Raw genomic sequence first — 26779 nt, forward strand, 5'->3', positions numbered from 1 at the left:
CCAGCAGCCCTCACAACCCGGGCTATGTGGGCAGTGTGGTCCTGACCTTGCCAGAAGCAGCAATGAGGGCGACTGGACAAATGTCCGCCCACCCCTTCCTCCTCGGTCTCCCCATCCCAGACCCAGCTCTGCCACCCTTTGCTCTGGGAGAGCAGCAGGACTCCTGCAAGGCTGCTGTCCCCACGCCAGAGCCCCAGCCCCACACTGCGTGCCTCAGACCTGGCCAGGGTCCCCAGGGCCCTGTGTCCCACCCTGCGCCCCTCCCCAGAATCCCACCCGGGGCTCCTGAAACTCCAGTGCCCCAGGGTGAGCGGGGCCTGGGCCCTGAAGCCCTGCCCCCGCCGGCCCCAGCCCCACTGTGAGGTCAGCACCTTCCTACAAGTTCCGTCCAGGGCCAAACGGCAGGGCTGGGGCTGGACATGGTCCTCCATCCCCAGCCCGCCTCCTGCCTGACTGGCAGCCTCCTGGGCCTGATACGTTTGTCCTCGCTCATCCCTGCTGCAGGTGTGCTTCCCACTGCTCCCTAGACAGGGTCCTGCCCTTTTCCAGGCCAGGCGACCCCCATATCCTGGGGGCCGCTGGGGCAGGGCAGACCTGGGGTCCTCCACCGATGGGCGACAGCCCTGGCCACGTGCTCCTGTCTCCGCAGCTTAGACCAACTGTGACTGCAGCCCTGGCCTCAGCTGAGAAGCTGTCATCGCTCTCATCGTGGTGCCGGGGGTGTCAGCGCCGGCTGCCTCTGTGCCCTGGTCATTGTGGCCATCGGTGTCCTCCGAGCCAAGGAGTGCGTGAGCTCGGGGTGGAGTGGTGGGACAGGATGGAGGCCACGCTGCTGGCCCTGGGCCCTTGGTCACAGGTGGGCTGTCACCAGTGGCGGGAATGACATGACATTTCCCAGGTGTGCACCGGGGCAGGGGCCAGGGGCACTTGCCGGGCTCACGGAGCCAGCGAGGCTCCCAGAGTCATACCCACCCTTGTCCCCCAGTGAGACCTGTCTCAGACACACGGACAGCAGCTGAGTTCCGGCACAGGGTGGGTATCCCGTCCATGCCGTCACTGGGAGGGCAGCTCGCTGTGGCACTGAGTCCCCAGCCTGTCGTGCAGGTTGCTGGAGCAGCACGGGGCCCAGGAAGACTGCATGGACTTGCGCTTGGTGCACGTGGAATCCCACCTGGACCTGGAGGTCCCCACGGAGGATGTTCTAGAGGAGCCCCTCCCATTCTGTCCCCACCCTCAGCCCCCTCGTAGGGCAGAGTGCGGGGCACAGGAATTAAAACTACTTAGTGGTTGTGTGCTGTCCTCCTTGCAAACGGACGGGGCCCCTGGAGGCACGTGGATGCGGGGTGCCCCTCCCCCAGGCAGAGAACCGGACCCCCTGTGTTCACACTGGGGGCCCAGCTCCTCCCTGCTGCTTCGTCCTGAGGAGCCTCGGCCACCCTGGGCCCCTTCCCCCATCAAAGCCTCACACAGGACTTCGCTGACGTCCTCTCCCTCCGCACGCACTGTGCCCTGCAGGTTTCAGGGAGTGGGGGACACACTTTCCCCCCGCACCCTCCCCTCCACTGCAAGGTCTGCGCCCTGAGGTCGGGCTGGTTAGGCTCCTGCCCCACTTGCCATCCACCACCGCAGGGGACCAGCACACCCCTAACACGGGGTCCCTGTGCCCGACCCGACTGGGTGTGAGTGGGCCATAGCGGCTCACACACTAGGGTCCTTACTGGGGGTGCGGGTGGGCATGGTCCTGCTGCCCAAGCCTCACGAGGCTCCGGTGGTCTCACCCCACAGAGGAGATGCAGAGCTGTGGGCCTGGTGCTCTGGGACTGGCAGCTGCAGCGCTGGGCGTTGGCTGCATGCCTGGCCCCGGCCCTGGGCGCGGGACCAGCCCTGGGACAGGAAGGGCAGGTATCAGGCTGGACAGTTAGTGTTTGTTCAGGCGCCACAGGGACGAGTCTCGGGGACACCTGGGCTCCGAGCACACCCAGGCAGCAAGGACCCCACCTTGGGTCCCAGAGCTGGCCCTATGTGGGGCCTTTCCTTTTGCTCGACGCCTCTGCCGCGGCTGTCGCTGCTGCTGCTACTGTCGCTGAGGCCAGCCTGGGCCCCCGAGCCGCCTGGAGTCGCGCCCTCAGAGCCCCCTGGCGCCCGCGAATGCCCCGAGGCGTGCGCGTGCTCCGCGGGGGGCCAGGCCAACTGCTCCGCCCTGGCGCTGCCCTTCGTGCCCGCGGGCCTGAGCTGGCGCGTGTACGCACTGCTGCTTGACCGTAATTGTCTGCGCGCGCTGCCGCCAGGCGCCTTTGCGGGCGCACACGCCCTGCGGCTCCTGGACCTCCGCGAGAACGGGCTGCGATCCGTCCACTCCCGGGCTTTCTGGGGTCTTGGCGCGCTGCAGCTCCTCGACCTGAGCGCCAACCAGCTGGAGACGCTGGCGCCCGGCACCTTCGCGCCGCTGCGCGCGCTGCGCTCCCTCTCGCTGGCAGGCAACCGCCTGGCGCTGCTGGAGCCCGCGGTGGTGGGCGCGCTCCCGGGGCTGCGCGCGCTCAGCCTGCAGGATAACGCGCTGTCGGCGCTCGGGCCCGGACTGCTCGCCCGCCTGCCCGCCCTGGACGCGCTGGGCCTGCACGGCAACCCCTGGGCCTGCGGCTGCGCCCTGCGCCCGCTCTGCAACTGGCTGCGGCTGCATCCACGCGTGTCAGGTGAGCTGCGCGCGACCTGGACGGCCCAGGTGGGCCATTGGGGCCTCCGCCTGACGCTGCCTCTGTCTCCCACAGAGGCCGAGACCCTGCGCTGCGTGTCCCCCGGGCGCCGGACTCTCAGTCCCCTGAGCGCCTTCCCCGACGCCGCCTTCCGACACTGCACGAAGCGCCTCGCCGCGCGAGACCTGGCAGTGATCTATGCGCTTGGGCCCGTCTCCTTCCTCGCCAGCCTGGCCACCTGCCTGGCGTTGGGCTCTGCGATCACCGCCTGCCGCGCGCGCAGCCGCCGCCGCCGCCTCCCTGTCGCCCGCAGCCCATCGCCGAGACCTCTGGACCCCGCAGGACCCGCCTGTGTCGTGGCGCCCGAAAGCCAGGCCGCCACACCGGCCCAAGCCTGAGCGCTCCCTGACCGCCCCCACCCCGCCCTGGCCCTCCCTTTGCACTCCCTGTGGCCGAACAAGGATGAGACGGAAGGTGTCGTGACATCCCTTTAGGCATGATCACTGCACACGGGGCGGGGCGGGGGGCAGTGCGCCAGCCGGCGGGGGCAGAGCGCGCTGCGCTGGGCGCCGTGGGGAAGGCACGCGCTCGGACACGGGGGGGGGGGCTGGAGGCCGGGGGGCCAGTGCGGCGGCGCTCCTCTGTGCCCAAGGTGCGGGGCAGGGTGGGGCCAGTCCAGAGCCAGCGTCTGGAGAAGCCTGGAGCGGGCTGCTGGCGAAGAGCAGGCTCAGCCCTCCGGGAGTCTGGAGGAGCCCGAGGCAGCGGGAATGGGCAGGGCCAGCCCAGCAAACGGGGGTCAGGAGAAGGGCCGCGGGGTGGGGGTGCAGCAAGAAGAGGAGAGGGTGGAGCTCAGGCGGCAGTGAGCAGGCGCTAGACGAGGGGCCCTGCCAGCTGGCGCCGTGGCCCACCGTGACTCCACATGGCAGCCGGAGGGGGTTGCCAGCTCCGTTCCGAGCCCCTCCGCCCAGGGCCACTACTCAGAGACCCCAGGGCCCTGCCTCTGCCGGAGCGCCCTGTGGCCCTGCCCAGCCGGCTCAGCTCTGGCCCGTCCTCAGCTGCTCCGGTCTGCACCTTGGTCCAGCAGGGGCTGCCCGCCAGGCAGCAGGGAAGGCGGGCGGACGGGAGGCCCAGGGTGGGCAGTCTCTGGGGCAGGTGGGTTTCCCTCAGGCCTTCCCGAGCAGCAGGACTCATCAGTGTCCTTGGCTGGGCTAACTGGGCAGGTGGGCGCCTCCGGGGGCCTTACACCACGGTGCTGACCGAGGGATCTGAGAGGTTGAGCGGGCCCGAGATATCAGTGGGATGGTACTGCTGCAAAATAGAAATACACAGACAAGGCGGCCCGTTAGCCCCGACGCCAGGGGCACGTGCGGGGCCGGGACAGGGTGGACCGGCCAGCCGGCCGACCGGCGGGCGGGCAGGCGCAGCCTGGGGGAGGCTGGGGTTGCTCCTCCCCGACCCCGTCGTGCTCCGGGCTCTGCGTGGGCCGGGCGCTGTCCCGGGCGTCTGTCTGTCTGCGGGGGTGGGGGCACAGGAGGGCGGGCGGGCGGGCGTCTCAGCCCTCCCTATGACGCGAACACAGCTGCAGCGGGCCCTCCTCCCTCTCAACAGCGCGTCGCGGCAGCACTGTGTCTTTTTGGTTTTGCAAAGCGCCGCGTCCACCCCCGGTGCTCTATAAATAAGAACCAACAATCAATACCCGCTGGCCCTGCTGGCCACCAGGGATCCCAGCCCTGAGCGCCCAGTGCCGCCCTGGCCCGGACCGGCCACAGGACAGGGGCAGAGGATCTCAGCAGCGGGACCGACCCCACCCCACCCAAAGGAGCCCCCCACCCAGGCCTCCCTCTGAACAGGTGCCCAGCCCCAGAGCCGAGCGGGAGCTGGGCTGCCCTCCCCCACCCAGAGCCCAGAGGCAGCGCCCCGTAGTCAGCCCTGCAGGGGGGGGACCTGGCACAGGGACCACCTGGTGCCAGGGCTGGACCCCAGGATTCCACGGGGAGCGCGTCCCCAGAAGGGCACCCTGAGCTGCACCTGGGCCAGCTGCAGGCCGGGCCCGGACCACAGGACCCCGCTGAAAGTGGCCCATCACCTGCACAACTTTCGTGATCCCCACAGACGCCTTGCCCCCAAAGTGCTCCTTCTCCTGCCTGCCAGGAGCTATCCTCCTCCCTGGCCACCCACCCCACAGTCCTGTCGACCCTGTTTCCCCTCCCTCTGCCCTGTGCCCCCTGTGGGACCCTGGCTCAGACCTTGCAGCATGGGGCCCACCCACTTGCCCTGGCCGGCTGCTCGGGGACTGTGCCGCCACCAGCCCCCAGCGCCTCCAGCTGCCCCACTCCCCCTCACTGGCCCTGCCTGGGCCAGGCTGCTCCCCCTGGACCTGGGTAGCTCAGCGTCCTGAGTCCCTCTTGGGCATCTGCTGGCTTTGCCCTGAGACTCAGGTTGCTCCCTGCCACGTCCTGCCCGTGCCCTGGAGATCTTCCCTTCTTCCTGTGGGTGGAGGGCTGGGGGCCGCAAGCCCCAGTTCCTCCCTGGGCCATGCACCCCCTTTGGGGCAGTGCTGCCTAGGGGCTGGGGACTCCCTGTGGGTGGGACTGCAGGGTGGCTGCCTGGCTCCAGGATACATCTAGCAAGGCTGGGGCCCTCTGGGGGCCTTAGGCCTGAGGGTGGTCTCCAGTGCACTGAAGCAGGAGATGGCATCCTGGCTCAGCAGGCAGAAGGCCTGGTTCTGGAGGTGCCGAGGTCAGAACTGAGACATCTGTCTTGGGATCCCCTTCCTGAGCCCATTTGGAACCTCTTATCGGCCTGGGCTCATAGGGGTGCCCCTGCCTGCCTGAGCTCAGATCCTCAGGGGCTGCTGCTCACTTCAGCAGGGCCCCCTGATCCCACCCCATCCCCCGAGGACAGCACCCTGGGGCCAGGGGCCAACTGCAACACCAGGCCCCAGCCGTCCACCCAGAGGGACCCAGGCCCGGCCCCCAGCCCCCAGCCACACAGAGACCACATGGAAGAGGCAACACGCATGGCTCTGGTGAGACAGGGGAGACAGGCGTTGGTGGGCGGGGCCAGCGGCCAGACAGACGGACGGGATGGGACATCACAGCCGCCCCTCCAGGGCCATCACAAGGCAGGAGTGAGGGTGGCAGCCCTCTGGGGGAGGCCAGAGAAAAGGGGCATCTCAGCAGTGGTGTGGCCTCCGGGTGCGGGGCAGCTGGGACAAGGGCTGCTCTTGGCTCCCAGGGCCCGGGTGTGGCCCAGGGAAGTGGCAAGGCTGGCTGACCAACGACATGACACGGCTTCAAGATGGTGTGCGGTCACGGCATGGGGGAGAGGGAGGGCAGACTGACGTGCAGACACACGGGGTTGGGGCTGAGGGCCAGTGAGGGCGGGGAGAGGGCCGGGGTCTGGAGGGCAGCCTGGCTGGCATGTGGGCGCGGGGGGCTCAGGCTGACTCGGGACAGGGGCTGCTGGGGCAGAGGCACAGGTGGCCAGGCTGGAGGCAGGGACGGGTGGGATGGCGAGGGAGAGGGAGACAGACATGGGGCGAGGGGGGAGTTGGAGACGTGGGACTGGGGTGCTCTCCCCCTTACCGTGTCTTTGGAGGACCTACGTCTCTTGAAGCTGGAGGCCAGGGTGGAGGTGATAGCCCTAAATGTGGCTTTCTTTTTAGGGTCGGGCTCTGCTCTACCACTCTTTCTATCCTAAAATGAATATGTATAAGTGATTAGATGGCTAAGGATGGCAGCCACACCTGCCCTCGCCTGCTCCTTGGGGGCCACTGCCCGGCCTGGCCGGCCACTCGGGCCCTCACTTCTGCCTGTCTCCCTGTGCTGGACAGATGGACAGCCAGGCTCTCAAGAGCGGTCTCTTCTCCTGCCCGAGGGTATGACCTGGCCTTGCTCTTGCTGGGGCTAGGCTGGGGTCCCCCGGCCGGCTCTCCTCCTGGGAGTCCCCCCGGCTTCTGGGTGGCCCGAGGAGGAGGAGCCTTTCAGGGTTGGAGGAGCTGACCTCGAGGGGCACACATCAAGATTGAGGAGGAGGCCGAGGGGCCCGAGGCGGGTGTCAAGATGGAACTGGAGCAATAGAGGCAGCTCCTGGACACTGGCCTTGGAGTCTGATGGTCAGCGTGGCCTTGTGCCCTCCAGTGGGAGCAGTGGCCAGGTCCCCAAAGGACCTGCGGGCCAAGAGCAAGAGCGGGCGGATGAGGGGTGTGAGGGTCCCAGCAGCCCCGTCTCCCACAGCCCTCGCTGCAGTGCCAGCTTCATCTCAGGACACAGCTCCAGGAAGGCACCAGAGAAAGAAGAGAGGAGCAAAGCAGAACTTTCGAGAGGGCTGCCAGCCCCAGGCCTGTCGGCCTCGCTACCATCCCATCCCTGACCCCCAAGGGCTGTGGCTGATCGATTGAAGTCGAGTGCAGAAGGTCACAGCAGGACAGGGGTCTCTGGAGGGTGTCGAGGGGCTTGGTGGCAGAGGCCAATTTCATTTGGACTCACGTGCTACGCACAGGTGGGCCCCTGTCTTACCCTGCCCGCTCGCCTTCCTATGGGATGGGTGCCGGTGGGCGACTCTGGAGGCTCCAAGTGGGTGTGTGGCCTCCCTCGGCCTGGCTTGGCGGTGGGCCCCCACCGGGAGGCAGCCCACCCCAGCGCTGCTCCCATGTCCTGGGAGCACTCACCGACTGCTGCCCCCAGCCACGGTTCCTAGCTCCGGTCCTGCCCACAGGAGCCAGAGCCAGCCCCACAGCCTGCGGCGCAGAGGGGGCCGTGGCCAGGCCGGGCCTGGGCGCCAGGCCTCGGAGGGTGGCCCGTCCTACCTGCAGGTTCTTCCTCCACACGTTCACTGCCGCGAAGGCCAACTGCATCTGCTTTCGGCGCGCATCCTTGTGGCGCTTGTAGGCAATCTCGATGAAAATCAGGAAGATGCCGGCCACGATGCCCCCGGCCACCAGCATGAAGACCCCTGTGTGCAGGGCGGAGCTGCAGCTGTGGCCGAGAAGCCTCAGCAGCGCCAGCACGGGCCTGAGGGGGATGGGAGCCCCACCTGCCATGTTCTCGAAAGTGAGGGTTGCAGGGGCGTTGCTGCGTGAGTCACATTCCTGGTACCGAACCCATGTCTTGTCCAGGTCTTCCATGAAGCCGTTCTCATGCGACCTGGGGTGCACAGTATGTCAACCGGGGTAGGCTTGTGCGGCCCCACGGAGGGGCAGTGCCCGGATTGGGCGAGGTCTTCAGTGGGCGGGGCAGTCCATGAAGGACAGTGCCTGGATTGGGCAAGGCTTTCAGTGGGCGGAACATTCTGTGGGAGTAGTGCCAGTATTGGGTAAAGCCTTGGGGGGGGGGGATTCCGTGGGGAAGCGATGCTGGGGCGGAGCCTGGTTGGGCAGGGCTCCAAGGGCGGGGTCCCAGACTGGTTTGGGCTGCACGTGGGAGGCCTCCCCTGCCTGGGCGCCTGGCGCTGGGCTCTGGGGAGAATGTCCCCCTCCAATGGGAGGCTCTTGGAGCCGGGTAAAGGGGGTGACGCCTCAGAAGCACGCTGGACTCACTTGAGGATGGACAGGGAGACATTCTGCTTCCAGGGGCTGTCCTTGCGCATGCCGATCCCAAAGCCAGAGCGGAAGAAGAGCTCACCCGTGGTCACCAGGTCACACTTCTGCGAAGCCTCGAACTCCAGCACGGCTGAGTCCCAGATGAAGGCATGGAGTTTGCTGCCGGCAGAGGCAGGGTCACGGAGAGCTCTGCTCCTGTGCCTCCCCTCAGCCTTCGGAATGTGCACCCCGTCCTGCCCCCCCCGCCCCCTCCCCCCCGCACTCTAGGGGCCTCACTTGTCCCGCACGGCCTGGATGGCCTCGGCTGCGCTCTCATAGTTGTGCTTCTCCATGTGCCGGTACATAGTGCTCAGCTCCACCTGCCGCCGGAAGTAGATGTCCACCGAGCTCTGTTTCACTGTCGCGTAGATGAACTTGTCTGAGGGGTTCCTCAGCTGTGGGCAGAGCAGGGCTTGAGGCTGCTCCCCGGGCCCAGCCCAGACAGATGCCTCTCCAGCCTTACACGCCCGGAGCTGGCCCATGCCTCACCCGTGGGTCATTGATGCCTGTGATTCGCTCCTCAGGCCGATCCAGCACCAGGAAGGCCGCCAGGTTGGCAGTGTAGGAGGCCACAATGATCATGGCAAAGCCAGCCCATACCATGCCCAGGATGCGTGCAGAGAAGCTCCGGGGGGCACCTGTGGGCACAGGCCGGGGTCAGACCCCCGAGCACAGGGACAAGGCGGGCAGGCTGGGCCCGGCCTCACCTTCCCCGATGCCGGAGTTGAGCAGGACACCCCAGGAGAACCACATGGCGGAGGACAGGGTCAGGGCATCCTCCTCCTCTTCCTCACTGTTCACTTTGAACCGGCCAAAGGGGCTGCGGGGTGCAAAGGGCGGGCGGGAGAGAGGGCAGGAGAGGGGCCCAGCCCGCCCCGGCCCAGCTCCACACACCCTGCCCGCGACGTGTGCAGTCCCCCGTGGCGCTCACCTGAAGCGGTCCAGCAGGTACAGCATCACAGCCACCACATGCACCGACAGCCCCACCAGCAACCACAGTGTGCTCTGAAACGGCTGCATGAATGAGTCCAGTGTGCTCCTCGGGATCTCCTGCAGGTGGACAGGCAGTCAGCAGAGCCTGGGCCTCCCAGGACCCAGCGCCACCCACCAGGCCCCTGCCCACCTTCTTGACCAGAATGGTCAAGCCCTGGTACTTGAAGGGTTTGGAGAACTCAATGTACTGCGCGCGCTCGTTGTTGATGGTCAGCGGGGCCACGATCATGTCCGCCTGCCCGCTGAGCAGCTCGCCCATCATCCCGTTCCACTCCTTCTTGTTACTGTTGTTCACCTGTGTGGCGACAGTGGTGAGACTGGCACCTCGGGGGGCTTCTCCTGGTGCAGCCCTGGCCCAACTCCCAGACCGCCGGCCCCACCTACCCGCTCCTGTGTGCCGAACTTGCCATCCGCAACCAGGTGCACCTCGTAGGTGAAGTTCATGGTCCGCGCCAGCTTGATGAGCAGGTCAATGCAGAAGCCGTAGCAGCACTGAGGCACCGTGTGGCGTGCTGCGGGTGGGCGAGCGGTGGAGTCACTGCGGGCTCCTGGCCGGCCACCCCACCCCCAGCCCGACCCCACTCACGGCTGCCTGGCGACGTGTCATTGGGCCCGGTGCAGATCACCTTCTTGACTGGGTCACCGTTGACAGTGACCTCCTCCTTGCACGTGCCGTCGCTCAGCGTGGGCTTGACATACACGAAGGGCTCCTGGTGGATCGTCACGATCTGGAGAGGGGCCCAGCTTGGGTCACCAGCCCTCGCTGTCACCAGGCGCTGGCCTCCTCTCGGTGCCAGGCCACTCCAGGTTCCCCACTGTCACCCCGGCCCTACCCCGGCCTGGAGCCTCCCACCGGAGTCAGGGCTCAGCCTGGGCCCCAGCCAGGCCACCCTCATCTGGTGGCTGCCCTGCCCAGACCCGTCTATCTTGGGCTTAGTGGACTCGGTTCAGAAACTGCTGGGCTCCGGCCGCGCTGCCTCAGGTCCTCCATCTGAGCAGCCTGGAGGACGTCTGGCACGTGCTGGGCACCTCTGCCCGCTCAGAGAAGAGAAGCTCCCCACTGAGCCACAGAACACCCTATGTCCCGCTGAGCCACAGGGACAGGGAAGGTCCACCGAAGAGACCCACAGGGGCATCTGTCCCCTTCATCTGCCCCCGCCTCCCTGGGCCTGGGCCTGGGCCTGGGTGTGCCTGCTGGCTCTGACATGCAGCCCCTGGTCTTCAGGCCTCGGCTTCTGTCACCCCCATTCCTCCCAGGGATGCTCCTCTCTTCTATGCCTGCCTCTCAGCCCAGGCTCCAGCCTTGCCCCTCCTCCTCCCTGTCCTCCAGGGCCCACAGTCTGGAGGTGCGGGGACAGTCACAGTTTGGGGGGACGGAGTGGACCACAGCAGGATACGAGGGCCTGGAGGAGGCGGTGGTGCTGGAGCTGATCCTGCCGCGCGCCTGCTCAAGGAGGTGGAGAGCGGAGGGGCAGGAGGTCCGGGTGGGATGGGACAGCCAGGTGGGGGTGTGACAGGTGGAGTGGGAGCCGGGAGAGATGCACAGGGCCAATGCTGCCTCCAAGGCTGCATGTTGGCTTTTTTCCCAGGGAGGGAAAACATTTTAAATTGCTTTTAAAATTTGTCATTATGTTTTGCATTTCTGAAGTAATATACGTGGTAGTACTTTTTTTTTTTTTTTTTTTGGTGCTGGGGATTGAACCCAGGTCCTTGTGCTTGTGGGGCAGGCAGCAGGCGGCAGAACCACTGAGCTAAATCCCCACCCCCACTTTTTAAAAATTAGTGAGGTCAGTCAACACCCATCTGCCATCTCCCAGCCTCCATGGGGCCTCCTGGCCGCCAGTGTTGTGACTGCCACCATCAGACTTTTCTGCACAGAGGGCCTGAGCTACAGGGACCTGAGAGGCACCGGGAAAGCCATCTGTCACCAGGAAGGGAAGGGCAGAGGGAGAGTCAGGGTGGGGCCTGAGGACCAGCCCCGGGCTGGAAGGTGTGGTCAGGAACCAGACAGGAGACCTGAGGATACTTGGAGGGGGTCAGCTGGGGAGCCTGCACTTAAGTTCCTGCCCCTGGGGGTCTATGCCACAGCAGAGCTCGCGGCCCTGGGAAGGACTTGGCGCAGGCTCTGGGGGGAAAGGGGGCCTAGAAAGAGCCCAAAGGGTGCAAAGATGCTATGAGAAGGCGGCTCGCAGCAGCCAGAGGAGACGGGCTACCTGGAGGACAGGGCACGTGTGCAGGGCCCCCATTGTCCCTGTGCCCTGTGCGCCTCCCAGACCTCACGGGGTCTGGGCAGAGCTGGGGCTGCTGGAGTCTGTTGGATGGAGGCTGCCTCTTCCTGTCTCTGCTGCTTGCTTCTCCAGCGGGACAAAGGTGGGGGTGGCGGCCACATGCAGGCCCCGACTCCACTGGATCCCTTCCTTGCTTTCAATGACCTCTCCGTCCCTTTCCAGGCCAGGGCGGGAATGCTGAGGCAGATCAGCAGGGAGCCCACCTTTAGTCTCGTGGACATCTGGTACCCTCGAGGCTTCTCTGTCTCCCCCCCTGGCCAGATGATCTTCCTGTCGTTCGGGATGACCTGGGGGTGGGAGTATGAGGTGGAGGGTGGCCCCGCAGGGGTCTTGGCCCCAGGACCCTAAGGCCCCAGCCCCCACCCCCTCATGACCCCCACCTACGTGGCTGCCATTATAGATGCCCACTTGCACCAGCTTGCGGTTCTGCAGGTTCATGATGCTGTAGTTGGCAAACTTCCGGTCTCCATCCTCATTGAACTCCACTCGGCCGGTCACTCCATCCGAATACTTGGAAGACATCAGCACCCTGGGACGGCATGTGGTTCCAACCCATCAAGGGTACCTCCTACCCCACCTCCTGAGAAACCAGAATCCTTCCTCCCTCCCACCGTAGTACTAAGAAAGAAAGATAAGCAGATGGTGGCCCCTCACACAAGTGACGGGCAATAAGCAAATCTGCCCACACAGATGGGCAGCACAGCTAGTGACAGCTGGGTGGCTTCTGGGTGACAGACCCTGCACTGAGGGCTTTCTGTGGGGTAGGCTGCTTGATCCTCACAGCAGCCATCTTGGTTCTACAGAGGACACAGAAGCTCAGAGGACACCAGGCTGTCTGCCAGCAAACAGAGAAGGCAGGCTGACCTGCATCCGGCCCTAAGCACTGGTCAGTCCTGCTGGCTGTGTCACTGCCACTGGGACACATCAGTGAGCCTGTGTGCACGGAAGTATGTACCTGTGTATTCGTGTGTGTGTCCTGAGTCTGGGTCCCTGTGTGCTTCTGCACGCTGGCTGCATCTGCACTTGTGTGTGTACCTGTTGTGGGCACACCTGCCCCACCCAGGTGGCCTGGTGTCCATGCAGCTGAGAGTCAGCTTCTGCCCTCTGGGTCTTGGGCCTTGCCCACCTGGCTCACTCAGGTGCTGTTCCTGGGCATCATGTCCAACCTCCCAGGTTCCTAGAAGCTCCCAGTCCCTACCTGCTGCTGCAAGGGCCTCCTACCAAGGGCTGCCAGCCACTGTGGGGAGGGGCACAGTCTCAGGGTGGGCTGCAGTGTGTGGAGGTGGGCTTCGGTGGGAGCTGAGGTCCTGGCGTCAGTGTTGGGAGCAAAGGCAGATGCTTGTGAGTGAAAACAGAGGTGGTGGTGCTGGGAAGGTGGGGGTCACTTGTTCATAGGACACGGGCAACAGGACCCGCTGGACACCCAGGAAAAGCCCAACCCTGCTGAGCCCTCCTGCCCCGTTCTGGAAAAATAACCGGCCCAAGTTTCAAGTTGGGAGACCGTCTAGGTCTAGGCCCCTCCCATTTCTTGAAAGAAGCCCCGCCCGTTCAAGCAGGCCCCTCCCACTTCCTGAGAGAAGTCTGGACCACTTCCCACATGCCTCCTCCCACTTCCTGAGAGAAGCCCCTATGCCACCTGCTACACAGCCTTGCTCACCTCCTGAGCCCCATCAAATCCAGAGAGAAGCCCCGCCCATCCCACTAGTCCCCGCCCACCTCCAGCCAGGGCCCTCCCGCTTCCTGCAGGAGGCCCCGCCCACCTCTTGAACAGCGGCCCGGTCTTCCAGATGTTGGTGTTGCCCACGCAGCCGCGGGGCGGGTCGGTGATGTTCTCCTTCTCCAGCAGCTCGTGCACAGCCTGCGCCACCACACCCACGGCGTCGCTGATGTGGGCCGACTCGTTCTTGCCGTTGATGAGCTGCAGCCCAATGATGCCTGCGCGAGGGGCGGCTCAGTGCGTGCGCCCCCGGCCCGCCCCGGCCCGCCCCCCGCCCCCCGCCCCCCGCCGGGCACTCACCGTCGGGTGCGTAGCGCAGCGCGTTCCCCGAGATCTCGCGCTCGCCCACCAGCCACACGTACCCCGAGCCCGTCATGTTCAGCATCGCCGCCGCGCGGTACACGGTGGCGGCATCGTCCTCGCTGTGGGCAGACGGGGGTGAGGGCCAGGACCGGGTCTTCCCCGCCCGGGCCTCCTCGCCCACGCGTCCTGGTGCCAGGCCAGGCGATCCCGGAGCCCACAAACCCGGGCGCCCACGCTGCACCCCCACCCGGGCGGGCCGAGACCCCACACACAGATGAAACCAGACCCCAAAAGCCTCCCAGGCCTCCCTCCCCTGCTGCGGCCCTTGGGGGCGGGGCGGGGCGGGCTGAAGGCCGTGCTGGGAGTGCAGGAAGGGGTGAGATCACTGCTGGGCTCGCTCATGTGCTCTAAGGGCCACACGAGGACAGTCTTGTTCACATCATCCCCACGGGGCAGGCTTTGTGCTATCGTCTCGGGAGGGAAACCGAGGCACATACATGGTGGTGAGTGGAAGTCAGCTCTGTGCCTGGACAGCCCATCCCAGAGCCCATAACCCTGTGACCGCCGCAGTCATAGACAAGCCCGACGCCCTGGTCCTCCATGTCCCAGTGCGTGAAAGAAGAGGACAGGCCGTCTGGATGGGCGAGAGCCCGTGGGAGTGGTGCCCCCGGAGCTGCCAGGTGGAGGAAGCTCTGCTGTCACCTTGGGATCTGCAGAACAGCTGTGCCCCTGCCACCCCAGGGCCAGGGCCACCAGGAGAACAGCACTCAGGCCTCAACTTGGAGGGACGGGGTCTTGAGTGTTGTGTCCTCAAAAGTGATGCCTGTGGACAGCGACACAGGGGACCTGGTCTCCTGGGGCTGGGCCTCCCTGGTCATGGCAAAAACCTTCCCTGCAGGCCTGAGCTGGCTCCTGATGGGCCTGGACGCTGACTGCAGCCCCAGCTCTGCTTCTCCACTGCACGGGCCACAGGCACGTCGAGGCCAGGATTATCGCCTGAGTGTTGAGCTGATTTTATAGTGGCTGACTCTGGAAGCCAAAGTGGTTTTCTCAAGGGTTAGCCAACAAAGAAATGCAAACCCTCAAGCTGGGCATGGTGACACATGCCTATAATCCCAGCACTCCAAAGGCTGAGGCAGGAGGATTGGTGTAAGTTCACGGCCACCCTGGGCAACTCAGTGAGTTCAAGGCCAGCTTGAACTACATAGCGAGAGCTTGTCTTAAAAAGAAAAAAAAAAAGTGTGTGTTTGCTCTAAATGACAACGCTGTTGGTGGATGCAAGCAGCAAGAACCAGAGTTGCTTCAGGCAAGGCTCTGCAGTGACCCCAGTGAGAACACGGCACACAGAGCATGCCAGGGGTCACCCAGTAGAGGCCAACACCGTGTGTCAGGGTGCAGCACGCCTGCTGCCAGCCGAGCCCACCAACACCTGCCAGACAAGCCCTTCTGCACACAGTTCAGATCCACGCGGGCCGCACAGTGCAGCGGTTCTGACAGTGAGATAGTTGCAGATGAAAGCCTGATCAAGCATCCAACCTCATCAGAACAGTTCACGGAAGTGTCTGATATTGACAAAGACAATTCCAATGAAACAAAATTGAAGTTTTGGAAATGAGTTCTGAGTACTCTGTAGAAAACTGGAGAAAAATAACGGGAGTGGAGGTGTGAGCCTGCTGGTCAGTGTTGCATGTGGGGCTTACGCACATGTCGGGTACATGTATGCAGTGCATGGTGTGTACTTGGTGTAGGTACACTGTGGTGTATACCTAGGTGTGCATGACTGGGCATGCCTACGTGTAAATGTGTGGTGCGTTCATCAGTGTCTCTGTGTTCATGTGTGAGCTGTGTGCCTCTGTGTGACATTCGGTGTGCATGTGTGAAGTGTGTACATATACATGTGTGTGGATATATGTGCACACACATGTGCCTACAGTGTGTGTACACATGTACCTGTGTTGAGTATGGTGGGCACATTTGGGCACTTAGGGATGTGTTCATGTGAGGGGTATGCAGAAGTGATATGATATGTATGCCACATGCCTGTGTGTGCACATTGGTACATGGATGATGTCTGTACAATGTACACTCACATGCAGGAGTGTGTGGTGTGCATGTGGTTCACACACGTGTGTGCATCTGCCTGCCATGACAGTTCCCTCTCCCTGTTTCTTAAAGCCATGTCTTGCAAAATTGTCCTTAATCCTGGGATCTGGTAGCACAGGGTAGGCCCCTCTCAGCCTGTGCCCCAAGAGGGAATCCTCTGCGGCATCAGTGGGTGCCACGGAAGCAGGGACATAAGGAAAACAGTGCAGAAAGTGTCTGCCCGTCTCTGGGACCTAGGCTGGTGGGGTTTCGTGGATTGTGACCCTCTGGCTTGTGCCCCTTTGGTCACCCTGATTACAAATATAGGGGTCAGGCAGGCCTATCCCAGTGTGACCAGTTCATTGCCAAAGTGCCCAACAGCAGAACCCAGCGGGTTCTTTAAATTACACAGATGAACAAATCTTCTGCTTGATAGCTAGCCTATTTGTCCACCCACTACACTTTTATCCCACCACACCCGCCACATCTCACTCAAGCCCTGTAATGAGTGAGGTAAGTGTAAACAATCAGAAAACACTGGGGAAGAGGTCGGGGATTTAGCTCAGAGGTGCTGCAGCCTGCCTTGCAAGTGCAAGGTCCTGAGTTCGAGCTCTGGTACCAAAACCAAAACAAAACACTGGGGAAGCCTTTCACGGAAGGGCTTTCCCCAGTGGGGCTGTCCCTAGGAGGGATGGCTGAGCCTCCCTTGGGCTGGGCCTCCCTTGGGCGGGGCTTGCCCTGGGCGGGGCTTCCAGTAGACGGGATGGTTGTCTACTCTTCCCTGCTTGGGCCTGTGCTGGGCGTGGCTCTCCCTGGACCGGGCAGGACTTCCTCTGAGTGGGTGGAGCCTTCTCCCGGGTGCGTTTTTCCTTGGATGGAGCTTCTGTTTTTGTTTTGTTGTGTTTTTTTTTGGTACCGGGGATCGAACTCCGGACCTTGCGCTTGTGAGGCAGGCACCTGAACCACTGAGCTAAATCCCCGGCCCTGGATGGAGCTTCTGGATGGGCCTTTACCAGGGTATGACTCGCCCCAGGGAGGGCTTTCCCTGGGCGGAAATGTTCCAGGTGGAGCTTCTGTCTTGGCACCCTGGTTCTGGGTGGTTGGAGCCTTCCTTGCGCGGGAGGGGGGGGGAGCCTCTCCCTGGGCGGAGCTCTCCCTGGGCGGGGCTTGCCTTCCAAGGGGTTCCGCAGCCCCGCCCCCTGGCCTGGGCACAGTGTTACGTAATCTTTTCTTCTGAAGCCCCGGGCCACCTTCCTGAAGTGCCCTAAATTGGAAGGGTATTGAAGGCAAGTGCTCTATGACTCCGAGACCTGGCCAGTTGGAGGTGATTAGAGCGGCTTGTGCAGCTGCTAAGGCGCAGATCAGGCCCCGGGGAGTGTCCCGCTGGGAGTGGGGCAGCTGGAGCCCAGCCCTGCCATCTGGGTGAAGGAGATCTACCCTTTCGGCCTGAGGAGACTGGTTGGCCCCACTCTGGTCTGAGAACAGAGGGGTGAGATGACCTTGTGTGTGTCACAGAGTTTGTTGATGGAAGGCAGTTGCCTGTCCTGGGACAGAGGAGTGCTGCTGTCTCCTTTCTACCTTTAGGACCTCAGGGTTTGGTATGTGCTCCTCTGAGCACTTGCTGTTTACACTGCATGGGATGCAGCAAAGCTTCTGGGTTGGGTCAGGCAGCAGGGTAGCCCTGGCCTCCCGCTGTCTCCTCCCCTGTCCTTGGGAGCTAGTCTTTCCCTTCCCAGGAAAGCTTTGCCATTGTGGACAGGGAGATTTTTGCTGTGGGGTTTTCCTGAGGCTGAGGTGGGAGCCAGGCCCTGCTGGGGCAGCCTGCTTCTCACAGGCCCTGTCTGTTTCCTCTCCAGCTACTCTGTGCCCTCAGGGGTGGATGTGGCCCTCTCCCTACTTGGGCATTGCCACCTGGGCCAGGCAGCACAGCTAGCTACATGTGCCTTTGCTGGGCGTTTTCTCTGACCCCAGCCCTGGAGCTGTTTCATGCAGATTGCAAGTTCAAGGCCAGCCTGGGCAACTTAGCAAGACCCTGTCTCAAATAAATAGAAAGGGGGCTCAGTGGTAGAGCACTAGCCTGGCTTGTGTGAGGCTTTGGGTTCAGTCGCCAGCAGCACACATGCACACACACACAGTGTGGCTCTGAGTCATGGGCTTCCTGAGGGCAGGGTCTTTTCCATGTCCTATCCCCAACAACCAGCTCAGATCAAGCAGCTGCGTGTGGCCATGGAAGGGGCAGTGCCCGGGGAGTTGTGGGTAGTTGGAGGAGTGGAATCGTCAGGCCTCCAGGAGTGTGGGGGTGGGAGTGCAGGGGCTGGCCCCAGGGAAGCGGTGAAGCTCACTTTGCCCAGTGCACCCAGCCGTGGTTCCAATGGGCTCATGGCCCACGTGGCCGTGGCCCTGGCCCGCCCGGCCTCACCTGGCAGAGAGGATGATGACCCGGGCCTCCAGCTCCCGTGCCTCCATCAGCAGGGCCGTCACGTTCTTGGTCCCCGGGTCGAACTGTAGCACCTTCTCGGCCTGCAGTGTGAGCAAGAGCATCAGCAGGTGGTAAGGCCAGCTGACATAGCACCTCAGTGGCGAGAGTGAGGCCGAAGCCTCTAGGAACCCCGAGGCAGCTCAGCTAGGGCTGCCCGGCCTGCACTTGCCACCTGCACTACCGCCTGCCTTCCTGGCTCCAGGCCTGGCCCTCCTTCTGGCCTGGCCTGGCCTGCTAGCGCTCCTGCAGGCACTCTGCTCCATCCTGCTTTCTTTGCATCTCCGCTTCCATCTCACTCCTGGCCTCATTTTTGCACTGAGCATGCAAGCTGGAGTGGACCAAGACTCAGAAAGAGACGTGCAGCGGACAGGAAGTAGAAAAGAGTTTTGGAATGCAATCGGGAACAGAGACGGGGCCGACTTTTCCAAAACCACGGGAGATTCTCTCAGCTCGGCCCAAGTCCTCAGGCCCCTGCAGGAGCAGCCTGGGCCCTGGCGGGCAGTCAGGCAGTTGGGCTCCCTCCTGGCGTTCCACGAGGAAACCCGGGGGTCCTGCAGATTTGCATGCACTTCCCGGAGAGCAGCTCCTCCTGCAGCTGTGCCTGCCTCGAGCACACAGGCCAGGGCCGTGGCGGGTGGGCCATGGGCACCCACATCGCCAAGCCCGCCCTCTCCTGCCTGCCTGCTGCCTGCCTCGACCTGGCTCTCCTCACTGCTCAGCCCTGCGGCTCGGTGCGGCTGGGCCAGAAGGCGGCCCTCGCGGCCAAGGCGCCACAGGCTGGGGCTCGCTAGTCGATGGGTGGCGTGCACGTCCATGCATATATACCTTGGGTCCGCGCTTGTTGTCATAGGACAGTTGGTCGAGGTTTTCATAGTTCCTTTTTTTACTCTGATGAATAATGTGCACAGAGAAAATATGCAGACACAGAAGAAGATTATAAACGGTTGAAAATGACGGCGCTAAAGCAATCACACACCTCCTCGGCACGTCTGCAGACGGGCGCGTACCTGGAGCTCGCAAACACCAAGGCCTGGTGGGGTGCGGTGGGGGCCGGGGGCTGGGGCCACAGAGGCTCCCGCCACGGAGCGGGACACCTGGAGATGGTCACTCAGGAGGAGGGGACCCTGTCCGCATCCACCCTTTGGGACCCCAGCCCGGCCCAGCCCGTCATGCACCTGTTGTGTGGCCCCACAGGCCCCGGCCCACTGTCGGGGCTGAGCAGGCTCCGTTCCCAGGTCCCTCCTGCCCTGCTTGTCCTCCCTCCCGCTTTGCTGGGGGCATGCGCGTTCTCTTCTCACTGACTGGCCCGCACGTGTGCCCAAGTGTGAGCATAGCAGCACGTGTAGCATGTGGACTCGTCGGGTGATGGGTGTGGGCATCTGCATGGGGGTCAGTCTGCAGGAGCCTGTGACCCCAGAGGGCCTGGGGGGGCAGGTTGAGAGCTGGCAGACAGATGGTGGGGTCTGAGCGTGTGTGTGTGTGTGTGTGTGTGCACGTGCGCTGGTGGGTGCAAGTGAAGGTGTGGCTTATGGACACATTGTGTGTGTCCAGCCACCTGGACCCTAATGAGGTCATATAGGTGGGGTCTGAGTGTGTCTGGGAGGTGTGGCGTGCCGAGTGGCGCCCAGGAAGTGAGTGTATGTGTGAGTGTGCAAGCACACTGGCCGTGCAGACAAGTCTGAATGTGTGCTGGGAGTTCGTGTGGCTGCGGGTGGGCACAGCAGTGAGGGAGCTGCCTGTTTGGCACTAGGAATGGGGACCCTGTCGCCCTCAAGCTCTTAGCCAGCCTCCCCCAGACTCAGCAGATCCTCAAGACAGGACCCCCAGGACTCTCTGGGTCTGCCTCTGCCCCCACCCGTGCCCTCTACTCCCTCTAGGGGCCTGGGGTGACTTGGGGTGCCTGGGGTGAGGCTAAGTGTGATGAAGCCAACTCTGACTGCCAGACGAAACATGCTCCCACCCGCCCTCCTCTGGTCCCAGGCCCCCCAGCCCGGGCCTCCTCCCTCTCCACCTGGCTGGGACGTGGAGCCTGGTCCCCAGGGCCCTGGGCTGGGTGGAGGCGTCCAGGCCAGCTACTGCTTGGCCTGGCCATGGGGATGGGTACGGAAAGGGTCGCTGGGACCCCCGGGAGTCCCGCTCTGATCTCTGGCAGCCCCACCGCGGGGAGGCTGGACTGGGCTAGGTGTCAGTGTGTCCAGGACTCAGGGTCCCATGAGATGTGCGGAGCGCAGCCCCGGCACGTGGGGGGGGAGGAGAGGACGGCAAGGCGCGGGCAGGGGCCCCCTGGCTGGGGGTGTAGGAGGGGAGATGCCTGTGAGGAGGCTTTAGTGAGGGCCATGGGCAGCTGTGAGGCTGAAGGTGCAGCCAGGACAAGCCCTCTGCGAGGACAGGAACGAATCCCTGAGGTGAGGGGATCCACTCCTCCAGAGAAGGAACCAGAGCCCGAGGGGGCGTGTCCCGCCCCCTGGTGGGTGGGCTGCCGGTCGGGTGGGAAGGTGTGCCTACAGGGGCGGGGCCTGCTAAACAATGGGCGGGGCCTGAGCCGCCCGGCCTGTTCTGCTCCGCGAGGGGCGGGGTATCTGGCAGGGGCGGAGCCTGCACCAGTGGGGGAAGTGCCGGGGCGGGGACTGCGCGGAGGGGCGGGGCTGCGCGGAGGGGCGGGGCGGGGTGTTTGCGGAGCTCCAGGTGGTTCGGCCCTGGCCCAGCAGGGACTGACACGAAGGAGATTTCGACTAATGGCAAAAGCGAGTGAAATGAGCCGAGGACAGGCCGGGGCGGGCGTGGTGCTGAGCATGCAGGATGGAGAGAGAGAGTCACGACGAGCCAGACAGGCGGCCCGCAGGCTCGCCCTGGCGCTCACCTTGGACTCGCGCTCCTCCAGCAGCGTCTCCAGGCGCTTCTGCGCCGCCCGGCCCTCGTGGTCGTCGCTGACCAGCAGGATGATGTGGTTCCAGCTGTACACGCGCATCATCTCGAACCAGACGCTCGCCTGATGCGAGTAGGGCGGCACGGTGCGCAGGAAGCTCAGGTGGATGCTCTGCGGGGCAAGGAGCTCAGGTGGATGCTCTGCGGGGGCAGGGAGCTCAGGTGGACGCTCTGAGGGGGCAGGGAGCTCAGGTGGACGCTCTGAGGGGGCAGGGAGCTCAAGTGGACGCTCTGAGGGGGCAGGGAGCTCAGGTGGACGCTGTGCGGGGGCAGGGAGCTCAGGTGGACGCTCTGAGGGGGCAGGGAGCTCAGGTGGACGCTCTGAGGGGGCAAGGAGCTCAGATGGACGCTCTGAGGGGGCAGGGAGCTCAGGTGGACGCTGTGCGGGGGCAGGGAGCTCAGGTGGATGCTCTGAGGGGGCAGGGAGCTCAGGTGGACGCTCTGAGGGGGCAAGGAGCTCAGGTGGACGCTCTGAGGGGCTCAGGGAGCGCTGAGGTGGGGACCCCGGCACAGGTGTGGGGACTTGTCTGAAACGGTCCCTGGGCGGAGCTCACCACCTCCCAGAAGTCTGCCCCCTTGCTAGACAGGGAGGGCTTAAAGAGCTCTCCCACTGGGTCTTCACGTGGAGTTCACCCTGTGTGTCAATAACTATTTATCAGGAAGTTGTTATGGTGAATACCAGCGGTCTCCCAAATACCGCCTCAGTGGGTTGGTCCATTGTGGAGTTCAGAGCTCCATAAGCTGATGGGAGGTGGGCCCTAGCTCAAGGATGTGGGCTGGGGGTGACCAGGATGGGTGTATTCCCATCCCCAGCTCCTTCCTTTCTTCCTGGCTCTTTCCCAACCCTCTCTGCTTCCCCCCTGCCATGGGTGAGCAGCTTTTCTTCACCTCGTTCTTCCACCACGATGTTCCTGCCTTGGAGCCAGATGACCATGAACTGACCTTTCTAAAACGGTGAACCAAACCATTTGTTCTTCAGCCCATATGTGTCAGTATCTTGTCCCAGTGATGAAAAGCTCAGTAATACCAAGTCTGCACTATGGGACCCAAATGTTCTGTCTCTTCATCAGCGTCTAGAGGCTACTGTGTGCCTGCTTGCTCCCTCACCACTCAGTGGTCACAGTGAGTGGAAGCCCTTGGGTCTCTCCAGGTGAGCACTAGACCCTACACTGAGGCCTCCAGTTAATTTCCCTGCTTCATCTTGGTGCCTCCATGACACCCTGCAGGGTGGGCTGCAGTTCGGGTCTTGGACTGACTCTGATAGAGTCTTGCTGTGCAGGGCCTGGCTGATTGCTGTGACCCAAGGCCAAGAGTGGCTATGAGGTTTGGTCTCAGGCAGGCCTGGGGTGTTGGCCTGTGACCAGCATCTGGGCCTCTCCTGGCCTCTCATTTGCCCCTGGCTGGCTTTCTCCATGGGACCCTTTTCCTCTCCTCTGTATGTGAAGACACTGGTGCCCAGGAGGGGTCAGGAGCTAGCCAGAGGGCCCCAGAATGAGAGCTCCGCGTATCAGGGTGTTGGAGCAAGGTGTGATTGCCTGGGAGGAGTAGTTTGGGTGCCCGGGCTGCCGGCTTCCAGAACCACCCCACCTGGCCCCTTCCCTGGGGCCTCCAAGGGGGGGCTCACTTGCCCTGTGCAGGAGCCTGGCTTCCCTGTCCCCTCACCCCCGGGCAGATCCCTACCCCGAGTCCCCTCAGATGTGACTCCACCATGTGGGTCAACCTTGATGATTCCCATTGTTTGGTTTGGTTTTTCTGAGACAGGGTCTCACTATGCAATTCAGGCTAGTTTTGAACTCACTATGTTGCTGAGTCCAGCCTTTAACTCACAATAATCCTCCTGCCTCAGTCTTCAGAGGACCGGGATTACAGGCATGCCCCACCATGCCTGGGATCTTAAGGCAGCTTTGTCTGTGCTCAGGGCTTGGGTCAGAGGGAACTGGAAACACAGACCAGCCCCTGGCTCAGCCCACGCACCCACTTGATGTCCCCTGTCAAGTGGCCCCCATCTGCCTGCAGGTGGCCCTGAGCAGGCTGTGGCACCCCTCTGGACTCTTGGTGGCCAGCTGCCTCCCAGCCGGTGGGTCCTCCCAGAACCACGGCCCCACGGGCTAATGACCTGGAGCAGGTCCCTGTGCCTCTCTGGGCTGCAGTTTCTGCTCCTCCAGCTGCCTTGGGCCATGAGAGCTCTCCAGGCTGCCATGCAGGGCCCTCAGCCCCTGAGGCCTGGAGCGTCTGCCACGAGTCACCTTCTCTCCACCTTGGACACCAGTTCTCACCCAGGCGCCCAGTGCCCTGCAAAGTCCGCCTGTCGGGGAGGCCTTCCTGCCCTCTCCTTGTCCTTCTCCTGAGGATCAGCAGGCCACTGCCCAGGAGTGTGCGAGTGCATGTGTTCGGAAGGCCAAACACACCACTGCTGCGAGAGGTGCTGTGAATGTGCACATATGAGTGTGTGGGATGGGTACGTGGGACTTACGTGTGCTTGTGAGTGTGTATGAGTGTGTGTGACTGAGTGCATGTGGGTGTGCGTGAGTTTGTATGCTTGTGTATGAAATGAGGCATGCATGTGTATGAGTGTGAGCAATGTGTATGGGGGAATGTATGTCCATAAGTGTGGCTGGCCTGTGTGGTCATGTGAGTGCATGAGTGTGGGTGACATGTAGGCATGCATGTCTATGAGTGTTTCACACATGGGGGCATTGTGTGTATGGATGTGGGTGATATGGCAGGCATGTGTGTGCATCAGTGTGGATGATCTGTGTGGGGCATGTGTGTGCATGCATGTGAGTGGCATGAATGGGGCACGCATGTGCACAAGTGTAGGTGATGTGTGTGAGGGCATGCACGTGGATGCAAGTGGGTGAGGTGAAGGCCAGCATGCTTAAAGTGTTGGTGACATGTGTGCAAGTGCCAGCAGGATGATGAGGGTGTGGTAGCTGAGTTTATCTGAGTGTGTGCGCTGTCCAGTGCTCCTATAGGGCAGCCATGTCTTGTCCTGACCCCGTGCTTGGTCCTGACCCATGTGGGACAGCTAGCCATGGCTGTGGGCCACCCAGGGCAGGGTCCAACATGGGGACAGGGAGCCAGCTAGGTTCCAGTCTTGTGGTCAGGCTTACCTTGTCGGAGTAGATGGACATGCGGGTGGTCAGCCCCAAGACGGGAATGCGGTAGAAGCCAGCTGTGTAGGAGACCGGGGTGGGTGTGAAGTGGTCGTTGGGGGTAGGTGGGTGGCTAACTAGGATGGCGTAGACCTGTGGACACAGGGGACAGGGTCAGCCCGGGGGTGGGGCCAGTGGCTCCCTGCGTGCACACACAGCCACAGACACCCACGAAGCCAGGGAGCAGCCCTGTCACCATTCTCTGATCAGAACCCTGCTGTAGAGGCTGATTGGGTGGGACGCCAAGGGCCCGGAGGGCACATACTGCTTTTTCTCCACACAGGCCTGCAGGGCCCGGAGGGCTGCATGCAGCACGTCAGGAGACCCTGAGGGAGGGAGGTTTCTCTGGGGTGGAGTGGGAGAGGCTTGAGAGACAGCTGACTCTGTGCCATGCTGACTTGGGCACCCAGGCCACTCTGCGTCCCTCCCCTGGGGGCCAGAGTGTGGTGGGGTACAAGCTAGGGCTGAGGCCCAGGCAGGCAGCCTGAAGTTCTGCATGGAACTTGAGGGGAGAAGGCCAGCCCAGGGTCACCACAGAAGCCTGTGGGCCTTTGCTAGTGTCCCTAGGGCCGGGGCACCAGACAGCATGAAATGGGGCACAGCCTGGCTTTGGGGGCTGGCCATGCCCCACCCTGGGCCCAGGACTGAGCTCCCTGGAGACAAACCCCCCCTCCAGCGCTCCCAAGGCCCAGTGCTGGGGTTCCTGACACTCACATGGGGGACACACCCTACCCCTGCAGCCATGGGTCCCGCCAGCTCCTATCCTGGGGCCTGGGGTGGTGGGTTGAGGGCTGTGTCGGACAGCACAGGCCCTGAGGCTGTGTTTGGGGATAGCTGCAGTCATCGCTATGCCCTGGCCCTGGCTGCTCTGAGGGGCTGGGCCCACGGGCGAGCACACGGTGAGCGAGTGAATGGGACCCCCGGGCCCTGTCTGGACTGTTGACTCCTTCCCTCCACAGCCCACTGCTTCCCAGACTGAACATGTGACAGCTGTGGACCACCCACGCCTCACCCAGCCCTGCTCCACGGGCCTACTTGTAGGTTGGGTGGGAGGTTTTTGAGCAGAAATCTGTACTCTATTTTTTTTTTTTTGGTACCGGGGATCGAACTTGGGACCTTGTGCTTGCGAGCCAGGCGGCAGAACCACTGAGCTAAATCCCCGGCCCTTGAGCAGAAATCTGGCATGGTCCCTGCATTCGAGGCTGTTGGGCTCCCACCCTCAGCTTTTCACCTCCATCCTGCACCCAAGGGTGCCCAGCAAAGAGGCACAGGCTAATACAGGCACGCATGTGCATATCCTATGCTCCAACACGTGTGTAATTGTGTGTGCACAATTGAATCAGTGTGAGTGAGCACACGTGTTTGCATGTGCACCCAGGTGTGCCAGCAGCGTGTCCCTGGTTGTGCACCGTGATTGACGGTGTGCCGGTGCCCGTGTGGGTATGGGCACTGTGCCGGGGGGCGTGGGTGAACAGCCCTGGCTCAGCCCCTCCTGCTCTCACAGGAGGCTGCAGTGCAGGGATTCCGGCTGCACTGGCGTTCAGCAGCAGGAGGTTTGGTCCGGGCAGGCAGCTCTGCCAGGCGCAGTCTCGAGCGCCATCCTCCCCGCAGCGGGGGCTGCCCACGGCTGCCACGCTGCACGCCGGCGCCCACGCACAGTCCCCGCTCCCACCCCACAGAGCACCCTGCTTCAGCTCCCCGGCCGCTTCCAGCTCAGGCATCCGTGGATGGTGGAAGGGAGGGAGGAAGGGAGGAAGGGAAGGAAGCAGCAACAAAGATGGCCCAGGCCCCAGGCCGCCAGCGCCACCGTGCCCTCTCCCCATGCGTCCCCGCCCGCCTGACCCGGTGGAGCAGCACCCAGTGTCCGCCGCACACCGGCCGGGGCCTGAGCCCCGAGGCCCTGTAGGACCAGCCCAGGGGCAGTGACCCGTCCGGGGCTCGGGCGCAGTCCCTCCAGGAGGGGCCGGCGGGTTTGGTGGCCTCTCGATGGCCGAGGACGGAAGGGAGCGGGGAGGGGCGGGAGGCGGCACCTGGCTAGAGATGAGGTCCTCGCACACCGACAGGGCCATCTGGATGGCATTGGGCTTGTGGGTGACAGAGGTGGCGTTGAGCTGGATCTTCCAGGAGCCGTGTCGCTTGTTGGCCTGGTTCACGGCCTCACGGAACATCTGTTCGTGCTTGCGCGTGCTCAGCACCGCGCCGATGTTGACGATCTTGGGGTCGCAGGCGGCGCGGGCGAAGGAGCAGGAGAAGAGCAGGGCGAGGGTCAGCAGGCGCATGGTGCTCATGGGCTCGGGCCGCGCGGGCCTGGCGGGGGGGCGGCGCGCTCCGTGCTGGCCCCCGGCCGCGTGCTGCGCGAGGCCAGGCGCCCGGCGCTGTCCGCGGTGCTGAACCGGGAGCCCGGGAGAGGACTCGCGACTGCGCGACCGCGGCCGGCGCTGCGGAGACTGCGGCAGCTGCGGAGCCGCGATCGGGGCGCCGCCCCCCCCCGCCCCCGCTTCCCGACGCGGAGTGAGGGGCGCGCGCCTGCGTCGGCGTGATCGGGGGCGCCGCGCCTGTGCGC

At 63.6% G+C, this 26779-nt stretch overlaps 3 protein-coding genes across 16 annotated transcripts; 2 read left to right on the top strand and 1 right to left on the bottom strand.

The window, feature by feature from the left end:
• Positions 1–265: 265 nt before the first annotated feature.
• Tmem210 (transmembrane protein 210) lies at positions 266–1694 on the top strand. The gene is given in 6 exon segments (XM_087183368.1): positions 266–504; positions 650–712; positions 715–784; positions 986–1011; positions 1101–1343; positions 1630–1694. Coding segments are annotated over 6 exon segments (552 nt in total). The 5' UTR covers positions 266–419.
• A 243-nt stretch (positions 1695–1937) lies between these two features.
• Lrrc26 (leucine rich repeat containing 26) lies at positions 1938–3176 on the top strand. Its single transcript, XM_087182637.1, has 2 exons — positions 1938–2693; positions 2769–3176. Exons 1-2 carry the CDS (start codon positions 2021–2023, stop codon positions 3089–3091), a joined length of 996 nt encoding a protein of 331 aa, XP_087038763.1. The 5' UTR covers positions 1938–2020; the 3' UTR covers positions 3092–3176.
• A 65-nt stretch (positions 3177–3241) lies between these two features.
• Positions 3242–26659, bottom strand: Grin1 (glutamate ionotropic receptor NMDA type subunit 1). Of its 14 annotated transcripts, none has more exons than XM_004848773.4 (22): positions 26247–26570; positions 24175–24309; positions 20997–21173; positions 18962–19024; positions 18077–18177; positions 13573–13694; positions 13316–13490; positions 11940–12084; positions 11759–11842; positions 9854–9995; positions 9652–9779; positions 9398–9562; positions 9206–9324; positions 8982–9094; positions 8764–8912; positions 8512–8669; positions 8233–8394; positions 7731–7840; positions 7504–7649; positions 6797–6864; positions 6281–6391; positions 3242–4362 (listed from the first exon to the last, which is right to left on the bottom strand). In XM_004848773.4, the coding sequence occupies exons 1-22, from the start codon at positions 26502–26504 to the stop codon at positions 3933–3935; spliced, it is 3261 nt and encodes a 1086-aa protein (XP_004848830.1). In that variant the 5' UTR covers positions 26505–26570; the 3' UTR covers positions 3242–3932. The 14 variants fall into 14 exon arrangements, 13 of the variants coding, with proteins under 13 accessions (XP_004848830.1, XP_012929240.1, XP_012929239.1 ...); XM_013073786.2 differs by having other exon boundaries at positions 3242–4001; positions 26247–26561; XR_002396481.2 differs by having other exon boundaries at positions 4324–4362; positions 6699–6864; positions 26247–26561.
• Between the last annotated feature and the right edge of the window lie 120 nt (positions 26660–26779).

The sequence above is a fragment of the Heterocephalus glaber genome, unplaced genomic scaffold (assembly GCF_053883595.1).
Source record: "Heterocephalus glaber isolate CG9 unplaced genomic scaffold, H.glaber_assembly_v1.0 deba00001479, whole genome shotgun sequence".
Taxonomy (NCBI): domain Eukaryota; kingdom Metazoa; phylum Chordata; class Mammalia; order Rodentia; family Bathyergidae; genus Heterocephalus; species Heterocephalus glaber.

What these genes read in the sequence shown, in the direction of transcription:
- Lrrc26 (XM_087182637.1), top strand. Translation starts at nt 2,021, where the DNA reads ATGTGGGGCCTTTCCTTTTGCTCGACGCCTCTGCCGCGGCTGTCGCTG. An exon ending in GCTGCATCCACGCGTGTCAG is followed by an intron (nt 2,694 to 2,768) that starts GTGAGCTGCGCG and finishes TGTCTCCCACAG; the next exon opens with AGGCCGAGACCCTGCGCTGC.
- Grin1 (XM_004848773.4), bottom strand. Translation starts at nt 26,504, where the DNA reads ATGAGCACCATGCGCCTGCTGACCCTCGCCCTGCTCTTCTCCTGCTCC. An exon ending in GTCATCATCCTCTCTGCCAG is followed by an intron (nt 13,695 to 18,076) that starts GTGAGGCCGGGC and finishes GTCTGCCCACAG; the next exon opens with CGAGGACGATGCCGCCACCG. An exon ending in ATCCAGGCCGTGCGGGACAA is followed by an intron (nt 8,395 to 8,511) that starts GTGAGGCCCCTA and finishes CTCTGCCGGCAG; the next exon opens with CAAACTCCATGCCTTCATCT.